This window comes from Hesperophylax consimilis, chromosome 22, assembly GCF_061612785.1.
Source record: "Hesperophylax consimilis isolate HC1 chromosome 22, BYU_Hcon_1.0, whole genome shotgun sequence".
Lineage (NCBI taxonomy): Eukaryota > Metazoa > Arthropoda > Insecta > Trichoptera > Limnephilidae > Hesperophylax > Hesperophylax consimilis.
This window is the reverse complement of record NC_142857.1, coordinates 20,385,344-20,396,058: the sequence shown is the minus strand read 5'-3', so window position 1 is coordinate 20,396,058 and position 10,715 is coordinate 20,385,344. Positions and strand designations below refer to the sequence as shown.

Genomic DNA, 10,715 nt, shown 5'->3' with positions numbered 1-10,715 from the left:
GCAGTGCGGCCAGCGCAAAGAAACGTAGGTCGAATCCTATCCCGTTATTTGAGGCAGAAGCTTCCAAAATTTACCTGTAGAGGGCACATTCGTATGTAGTGCAAAATGATTGTCGGTTCTCGTCGAAAATAACGATGATCTCTAAGAAATATAAAAGAAAAGTGAAACAAATACAATAAAAAGTGTCATAATGACTCCCTGAGTGTCTGTTGGTTGTAGCGAAAGGGTGTGCGTGTAGAAAGGCAGTGTAGTGTAGTGAGGTCATAAGACTTGTCATCTGACTGTCTCTCGTCCAAGATGGCTCCCTCCCCCGATCACGATAAGGAGCCGAAAGCGCCTGACAAGAGCCCTTCACAAATTAGTGATAATAATTCGAGTGACATTCAAGTGCCAGTGGTGGAAACACAACAATATTTGGATACTAACTCCGGCGCTACGGGGGGCCACACCGATCCTGAGGTAGGCTTCTCTTCTTCACTGACCTCTTTACGTATTCGATCTCTGAATTTGCAGCCATTTCCAGTGATTTTGGCAGTTTCTGAAGTGCAGCGATCAGTTGACCACTCTTCGGGTACAATAATAACACTAATGTTATCTTAGAAATGTTGTTTTATCAGCTATTGCTGAAGATTCACCGTTGTCAGCCAGCCGCTATGCCATGCAGGTGCAAAATATTACACCCGCGCTGGATGGGATTCGCATTCTACAGGTCTGCATCTCATCCGTTCCTGTCTCTGCCGCTATAACGCATATCCCTCGCCAATCTTTACCTTAGGAAGGTCAAGGTTATACTATCTTCCCAGGCTTTTATTATAAACGACATAAATCAGTGATAGAGTTCATATTATTTTAATTTTCAGACAGCCAACACCGTTCATTCCCTATTCAAAACAATGAACGCGCAGGAATGCAAAATGCAAGCCGTGCCGTTTATCAACGCTGCATTACTTCAAGTTCCGATTTATAATATAATATTATAGTGTCATACATTGTGCGCATTGTTAAATAAACAAATGCCGCGGAATTGAATCTACAAATAATAAAATTCACGACCCAGACTAATCAATAATACCATGTGCGACGGGTTAATTTTATTCGTGCTACCTTTGGACTGGGACATTCATATTTGCGTGCATTTTTCTCAGCTTTTTTTAAAGCAATGTACACCTGAATTAACAATGTAGTCTACCTCGAATGTTTGGCAGGTAATTGCATAAAAATCTGACGAGAAATAGTTACTTATTATGATAATAATAACACGAAGTCAAGTGTGACAAATGACAGGCGGTGTTGCCAGGCTTGCTATTTTACAATATTGACTTTTAGTAAAAGTGTGTTATTTTCACCGTGTATATATTTCTTTTAAAAAGTTTTTTTCGTTGAACTGTTAGTTTTACAACCCCGCTTCGACGGAGTTTCTTCACTCTAATTTCAAATATTATTATTTATTTTACAATTACATTGATGTTTTTAAGCTCTATAGCTCGTGGTAGAAATTACATTGCGAGCTGAACATAATTAAGTTGACCTAGAAATTTCAAACAGAAAAGCAATGCAAAATTTCTGCTTTAAACCCAAAAAATAAGCATTTTTATTTGCGTTGTTTCAACCACATCGCAATCAAAACAAAATTTAAACGCTGGTCTCATATTATAAAAATACAACCCCCCTTCCTCGGTACGATCTGTGAAACTATTGATATATTGTGTTGGGGACATAATTATTAAGTCTCTAACCTTGTGATGTTGTTTTCACAATGTAAGTTATGCGGAGGAAGAAGCTATTTCATTTTCGCAGCAAAATATTCATGTATTATTTATCGTTTGCCTCACTGCAATAGATATGAGGGTGATTCAAAGCGTAAATTCAAATATGCATCACGGAATGGAGTCATACGTTTGAAATAATGAATAATTCCCAAGTAGCTACAGCGCTCCTAGCTTTGTTTATTTCAGTTTTTTATAGCAACCCCCGAATGTAAAATTGCAACACCCACGTCAAATTCAAACGTGATTTACACGGGCAATAATAGAATGATTGTATTTTTAAATATTTATTCAGCTAATGAGTGTATTGTGTATTATTTCTTCATAATTTTACGACCTAGATGCAGCAGCTACGTAGGTAGCTACTTGCAATAAATTCATTCGGTGCTTGCATTAATCACATAAATATAATTATTTAAATAAGGGGTACCTGCCTACACTTCTTACATAAATTATTTGAATTAATTCGATTTAATCAATTCATTCAACTTCTCCAAGGCTAAATTACAATAACTAGCCAATTATGTACCATGATATGAAATAAATCATTTTTCTTATACTAATCTAATCATCAATCCAGCCCGGTATTTTTGTCTGAAGCAATAAGGGGAGGATATTGTATCAACAGAGGTTTAGTAGTTATTGGGATATTCAGATATATGGTCACTAAACCTCACATTGCTTAACCACTTGAAGGAAAATTTCCCATTTTCAACTCGATATTATATGCGTTTGTACCTGTACACAAATGGAGGGTCAATAAAATTGTAAAATAATTGTTCTGTTGGCATTATGCATATTAAAATTTATTTTTGTTATCAAGCCTTATCGTCTTGAATTGGTTTTTCACGGAACCTGAGGATGATGTTAATAATTTATTTTGAATTAGTAATGCCTCCATTGACTTAAAAATGCTATTTTTAGCTAGGTATTAATAAGCTAAGTATAAAACAAACTCACCTACCATTTAATGTACAGGGTGTTCAGTACCCACCCGACAGCCTTCAGAGGACACAATGCTCTAAAATAAAGTCGGAATCTTAACGACGTAAGTGAAGAAGGTGCGTACAAAAATATGCGGCGCTCGGCCCCGGCGTATTGGATGGACCCACGGTCGAATTTGCCTTAGCAGGCCTAGAAAAGGGATCTTTCCATGGGGTATATTTTAATTATTCTGCTAAACGTATCACCAAAATTTCATCTTCCTCAGTAAGGTATAGTTGAAATACGTTTTACTAAATTTCCAGCCGTTTTAGGTAAATTATTTTAATAATTATTAACATGTAATAAACATTACATCTGTCTGTGAAAAATGAAATTGTGTTTAAGAATTCGTCGGAATTGATTAAAATGTGAGCATTTAGCAAACCCCCGTAGAGTTATATTCTAGAATGCTTCTAACGATTAATTTATGTTTTTTTTACTATAAAACATTTTCATAGAGTATTGTGGCGTCTTAGCCAGCGATTCTAAGCGTATTTGGAGTAGAAAATAGGATATAATTTTGATCTAGAGACATTTTTTTCGTTTAAAAGCAAAGCCCAGTGAACGCCACCTTTTCCTACTCGCATCCATTAAGCCGGGAATACACATGCCTGTAGCTGGCACACTTGCATGCCAGCTCCTTGCACATGCCAGCTACTATCATGTGTATACGCTAACTTGCATGCCTGTACCTGCCTTGCCAGTAGATTGCACAACATTTGATTTACTGGCATGCAAGTTGAGGGAGGGGACGAGGGGGGCTATGAAACCGGCATGTGTGAACGTCGTGACAAGTACGGGCATGCCAGTAGCTGACCTGTTGTTCGCCGCGGCCTTTTCTCTCATTAAATTAGCCACACATTGTACTGCCAATTGCAATACGATGATATTTAATTCACTTCGAATGTTTTCCATTGCCAAAAAGCTTGAGACTACTCAGTCTCAGAGTGATTTGAGACACGTACTGTCTAGTGACTGGCATGTGTATACGTCTTGCAAATACAGGCATGCAAGGACGCAACTGGCATGCAAGTTTAACTTGCATGTGTATTCTCATTGCGCCAGTAGCTTGCACATGCCAGTAGCTTGCATGCAAGCTACTGGTCCATTTTACAGGCATGTGTATCGCCGCCTTTACTGTCCAACAAGAACCTAAAAAGCGCTTTATGTAGGTATTTCAGCATATCTTATGCTGAAATGTGGTCTGTCACAGGCGTTAGGGCCTTTTAGGTTCACGCTGTCCAAAACTGCGGGAAAGTGACTGTACCAACCACATGGCGCCTGTATATTTAAATACGCTATTCATACATTGTGGTTCTATTTTACACATCGCCTACTATACCGCTTGCCCAATACTTTTCTTGGGTCGGTTTCACAAAATCAAACCTTATCGGTCTCGTTATTATTATTTGTCAATTCGACCTTATCCAGTTTTGATTGATTTCTACACTGGCAATAATAAGTTAGAGCCAATTGCGTTGGCGTGCCTTGTATTCCGCTGTCGATATTACGAGAGAGAGGATGAGTTTCACTCGTCTATGGGGAATAGATTTATTTTTTTATGTCTACGCGATTAAAGCGCAAGAGTCAACTGCCCGGAGCCAGTGGGACTATGGCACTCTCAATTTGGTGGGGTTAATATACCTGTGATAAAGGTGGTATTAAATTATTTCATATATTTCAGATTTGTATACAAATCAAACCCAAGCCGCCCACCCGCCCGCCGCAAACACCCTCCTTTTTATAATAATAATACTAATATTTGGATGATTAGTATAGCGCCGTTTTTGTGTCATCTCAAGGGCGCTGATATTTTAATATAAGTCTTATATTTTAAGTGATTTTAATTTTGGAAAAGATAGTTAAAGTAATTTACTGTTTTAATAGTATAATATAATAAATATACCTGCCATATCGCTCGTCTGAATCCTTCAAACGGTCAGTACCTATTTTCAAAATGACTTTTAAATTCAAAGCTAATTTGAGTTCGAACCAGATTTAAAGGGGACACAGACAGCCGAATTTGGTATGTTTGATATGATAAATTAAATATTACCATCGTCATAATTCATAAGTCATAACCATGTTTGGACAATGTCAATAATGTAGCAACTCTATATAATAATACCTACATATTCTATTAGGTACATAACATATCCAAAATGGTAAACATTAGATCGTGTCTCTGCAGTTATTTAACCGTCATACAATTCAGTTCTGCCTCTGCCCCTCCATCTTGTCCGAGTTGTCCTTGACTCGGTTATCTCCGCTACCAAATCGATCTGAATAATTATCAAAGGTATTATAACATTTATACTTTGGTCACTTATTTCTACTTAAACTGTGTTCAATCGCCTTCATTTGTACAGGCGAATAGAAGCCGAAGAGAGCGGTGTTCACTCAATGAATAGAGTCGGTGCATTACTTATCAAATCATAATTTAATGGTTTTAATATTTTATGCATTCTGACTGTTTGATAAATCTTTTGTAGTTTCTTTTTTCTATTTTACACACAAAGGAAACATTGGGAACTAAAAAGAAAATAATAAATTATTATAAGCAATAATTAGTCGCCTGTAATATCAATACAAATTGAAAATATCTCCCGAGTAAAAATAAATTCCGCCGACGGGAATTGAACCCGCGCCTTCTGATGGATTAAAAAATTACAAAAAGTGTATGATCATTTGTCTTTGGAACTAACGTGACCGGGGGCCTACTCTGTATCTTTCGGGTTAACAAACACCAGAGTGAAAATCGTCTCTAATTAATAAAATATCTTTGTAAAAATACTAAACACAAAGTTTAATATTTTTGGTATTCCTCCGCAATACATTTAAGTATTCCATTAAGTAATTATTATTTACCGAGTGTATAGCACCGGAGGACGTGGAATTTTTTAACACCGTTTGGGAAGGGTTAATACAGGTCTGTGACGTGGCTAAAGCGGCGGCAGGAAAGTTTCGTTGGGAACCTCTGCTCTACTACGTCTTCCTCTACTAAATTAACATTTTAAATTATCTAAATGAACATTCTTAAACATGTATTTCGGGTATTACTCAATTATTTCAAGAAGGACATGCAAATACAAGTTGGATTGAATCACCGATACAGTATTGTATTTGCAAGCCTTTCTTGAAAGAATTGAGTTTGTATGCCTACAAAACTATGTATTCGGATTGCGTATGTACGGGCGCAAACAAATAATTCATGTTAATAGTTTAAAGTATAACTTGCGAAGTGTAATTTAATATAATAATAAAATTAACGCCATCTGTGAACGCGTAGATTATAACGAACGCTACGTTTACCCTTAATATTTTGTGAACCCCCAATATGCGCGTGGAACACCAGATCTGGCATCTAATCATACTAAAAAGAAGATAAACAACAAAGAATTAATTAATTTTAACCTTTGACTTTATACGAGAAAATGCGTTCCAATTTCCCACCGAACGTATTGAAGTATGATTGTAGTCTGAAGACCATTTTCTATTCCCGCAATAATAATAATTTATGGTGTTTAAATTCATTTTATTTTAAGAATATATATTCTCATCTGTATACGACAGGACGAAATGGATTCCTTTTCACATTTAATTACACATCAATCAACATTTTTTTCAGATCGTTTATGAAGGAATGGTTCACCTGTTTTTTCACCACTGGCAATCTATTTGATTACCCCAATCAACTGATGGAAGTAGCGCAGGAGGCGGCCAATTATTTATTTGCGCCGATAAATCAAACATTTTGTAGTTTTCAGTTGCTGGTGCTAATGCAAATTTTCAGAATATCCCCAGAGACTCGGCGTCCAGCGGAGAAGGCATTAGAAACAATTAAATAATTATTTTTTTATGGTAGATACACGGAAATGAAATAAAATATTGCTAATTTATTAAGAACCTCTTCAAATTATTCGTAATCTAGTTAAAAACGGAATTGCAGGTCTTTGATGAATGAATTGACAGGTTTCCTAATAAACTTTCAGTAAATCACGAATGTGTTATTGCGTTGTCGGAACATATTAATATTTTCGAATTTCGTCATTGTATATTATCAGGACAAACGCAGGTGGATGAACACGTGTTCCGTTTTATTAGTTAATTAATGTTCCGTATTATTTTATTTTGTAATACATAATTAATTTCATTATTATTTATCACCAACAATTTACCTAACTCTTGATTGCAAAAACCGATGGTCCGCTTGATGGATTTTGTTTTACCGGTATTTCAATGAAAGGTGTTCAGAAAAATGGTGCAAAGCTGGAAGACATGCCCAACGTTTGAATGACATTTTTCACATGAAAACGTGTTGTTCTTGTATCCAACAGCTCAGCTCTGAAATTATTTACTTCTTTGTATTTGTTTCCTCCCTCCTATAACATGAGTTTCTCTCGAGAAGCAGATACATTTCTTCCTTTCCTTAAACAGACCCTCCACACAGCATCCCCCAAGATGAAGTCACTCCTGTGTGGACTTGATAATATTTAACATTTATATTATAAAAAAAACGAAAAAAAATCGTCGAACTTTCTGAAAGTACTTGCCCACGTGACCATGCTCATTTATTTTGTCCGTCTATTATCGCAAAAGGATGTCCCCTTCGTCGGTTTACCTATGGCGCATCTGTGCTGAAGCATGCGACTCCCGATGTAACCTCAGCATCCCACTTTGACCTTCACCCCATACAAAGAAGAAGATTTACAATATTTTGTTTGTTTATTTTGTTTATCTACATCAAAAATGTTGGCAATTTCTCTTACCAGTTTGCTATATATAGGGTGTATCAGCAAGTACCCGACAAACTTTAACCAGCTATTCCTCAGCACATTTGGAGTAAAAAATGTTATGGGCGCTTTGCTGTCCGGTAACATTTTTTTCCATTAAAAAAAAAAAAAATAACGAATCCACACTCCGTCACTGTCATTTGCATTGTTTCTCGTGTTCAACAGCTGTTATTGGTAAGTGTGTCAAAAAGTGACCTCGCTCTTTCGTACACACTAAATAATAATAGTTAAAAATGAGACGAATGGTGCCGTGCCATTTCGTTGTGATTGTAAAAGCGCGCCAACGTAGGTACGTACGTACATTATTCAACGAAACTCGAAGAAAATATTGCCAGATGGGTTTTCAAACTTTGACAAAGGATAAAACATTGGTGACATGTGGTGAAAATATGAATAGTAAATTTTTTATTAAAAAAAATGTTACCCAGCAAAGTGCCCATAACATTTTTTACTCCAAATGTGCTAATGCATAGCTGGTTAAAGTTTGTCGGGTACGTGCCGATACACCCTGTATACCTAGCTAGAGCAGCCATTCGGGCATAGTTCCGTTCCGCGTCTACTTGAAGATTGGTGTTCCGTTTCCACTTGTGGGTAGCCTAGGCTTGGTGCCGGCAGGCGGGAGGTATCGGGGGATACGATTGTTAATTGCGTTCATCCAACCAGCAGTTGAACTACCTATTAGCATTCTTATTATGTCTGATGTAATATCCGTAGCACGTGGCGCCGATTCAACGCCCTCTGCACGGCGGTCAACCGCAGTAATGTCTGCAAATCTGCAGAACGCACTCGCAAGGTGGGTAGGCCATTTGTATTATAATGCAATCAATGTAAGACGAATTCATCAACAACTGTAGTTTCTATCTGGAGCCTGGTCTGATAGCAGCTTTCGCAATTGAAAACTGAGATAACGCTATCGTAGGTAAATCTATTTATGTTATAAGTATCCCTTATCGGTTGCAAATTAGGTATTATTCCATTTCATTTCTTCAGTGCTTTTATCTGATCGTTAGCTAGGCATCGATCAATATCAGCTAATCTGTAAAATGCAATCTTTTCTGGTTGCAGGACAAATAAAATTACATAATATTATACACAAGGCAAATTCATCTACTGTTGTTTTCGTCCGCTGCAGAACGCCTAGTCTCTGGATTCTGGTTTTTAGTAATGAAAATTGTACTAACGCTAAGCAAGCTAAAAAAATAACCCATTTCATCAATATTGCTTTACTTCACTCTACACGGAGAAAAACGAATAATGCTGATTTATTGAAAATCTCTTGAAATGATTAGTCATCCTGTTGAAATCGGGACTGTAAACCGCTTCCTCATACAGTGTTGGTAAATTCGTAATAATATCGTAGAACGTGTTTACCCACCTTCGTTGGTCTTAATAATATATCAGGACGAAATGCAAAAATGTGAGGACTTTAACAAACACGTGTTCGGACATCGTGACAAAAAGATTTTACTTTAAATTTTAAGGATTACCCATCAATTCATTCGTTTTTGGCCAACAATCCAGTTTTTTAACAGGAATACTAATAATTTGAAGAGATTTTTAATAAATTAGCAATATATCGACCACCATAACACGGGCATGTGCCTAGCATGATGGTCGAAAAATCCTCAATGCATGTAACAAACAATTCAATGATAAAGGAACTTAAAAAAAATTGTTAACAGGATGTTCTCTCAATTTATGACAACAGACGTCGAAGTAAAACACACCGTTTTTCAACCTTTTTAGTGTCGCTACCCCCTTGAATGCCAAAAAATAAACTAACTAAACATCACGCCGTTTCCCCGCAGGGGTAGGCAGAGAGGACGAACCGCCAAACAACTCGGTCTTGGCACACACTTCTTGCCTCATTCACATGCATACATCGTCTCATACATACTCTTCTATTATTCTGACTCTTGACATGGCCTGACTCGAGTTCTGATTCACTTGATCGTGCCATGTCTTAAATAAAGTTTAAAAAAACCTAACGACGCCCTCAGTACATATTTGAACGTTAATCAAAGTTTTACATTAATAATGTGAAAGACTCAAATCTAAGTACATAATTGAAATATTTGCTGACAAAACTCAACAACTAGAATTTTTGTCTCAATATTTAGATAAGTTGCACTACGATATGAATATGGAAGCTTTGAAAACATAATGTAGACCCCACTTCTTAGGCCTTATACATTATTTTTTTCTGGGCTTATAAAAAGACTTATCTAAAAAATACTCGATTATTTCAAAGGTCAAGATGTATTCTACTCGCAGTATTTAATTAAAGCATCTGAAACATTTCTGGGCGACCAAATTTTCAAACCAAAAACACATGATTTTGCATTACTTCGTATGGCATCGCCTTAACAAAACTTAATTTACTTTCTTAGTTGTTCATCAGTTAGAAAACGGCCGTGTATTGTGAATGCTGAATTTCGCGAGCGTGAGGTAAAATAATCCACTTTTATATCGCTATCCCACCTGTCGTAAGAATATAATAATATGTTTTCTCGTAGAAACGCATAATCTTCACGCGGAAGTAGAGCGTTTAAATGGTCTATTGTTTTTGGCCAAAAATAATATGCTTCATCTTAAAATGTTGGAGATTTATTGTTATACTTTTTTTAACTCTCATACTGGACCAAACAGCTGTGGAGCGAACACCTATGGTGAGACGAAAGGAATGTGTAAATAATATCGCTGCTTTGAAAATAAATTAGATAAATCATCGGCTGTATCCATGATCGAAACGCGGCAAAATAATCCGAAAATACTCGCGTTATTCGAGTTTTAGCAACGATGTGATTTCAGAATTGATGTTTCTTCAACGACATCCGTTCCAATTCAACGGGATTACTACAGGGTTTTCCAATAAGAGGTGTTATTTTGAATAGCCCGCTATTTCGGTAGATGTTACTTTTGAAGCATTTCATTTTTTGACATTTGACAAGTAGAAACTACGCCATTAATAAAAATGGAACGATACACGCTTCAACAACGCATTGAAATTATTAAAATTCACTTGAGTGAATCAAATGCAAATCATCTTGAGTGATGAGGCCCATTTCCACCTCGGTGGCTTCGTCAACAAGCAAAATTGTCGCATCTGGGGCTCGGAACACCCAAGAGTTATTGTTAAAAAGCCTCTATCCTCAACGTGTGACTGTTTAGT

The 10,715-nt window shown here is 36.7% G+C and overlaps 1 protein-coding gene across 1 annotated transcript in view; it reads left to right on the top strand.

Moving 5' to 3' along the window:
• Positions 1 to 89: 89 nt before the first annotated feature.
• LOC149413200 (uncharacterized) overlaps positions 90 to 10,715 on the top strand; it is a 127,458-nt gene continuing 116,832 nt past the window's right edge. Inside the window, exon 1 of the mRNA XM_089644920.1 lies at positions 90 to 459. Coding sequence (XP_089501046.1) covers positions 298 to 459 — 162 coding nt within the window. The 5' untranslated portion in view covers positions 90 to 297. The remainder of the gene's footprint in view (positions 460 to 10,715) is intronic.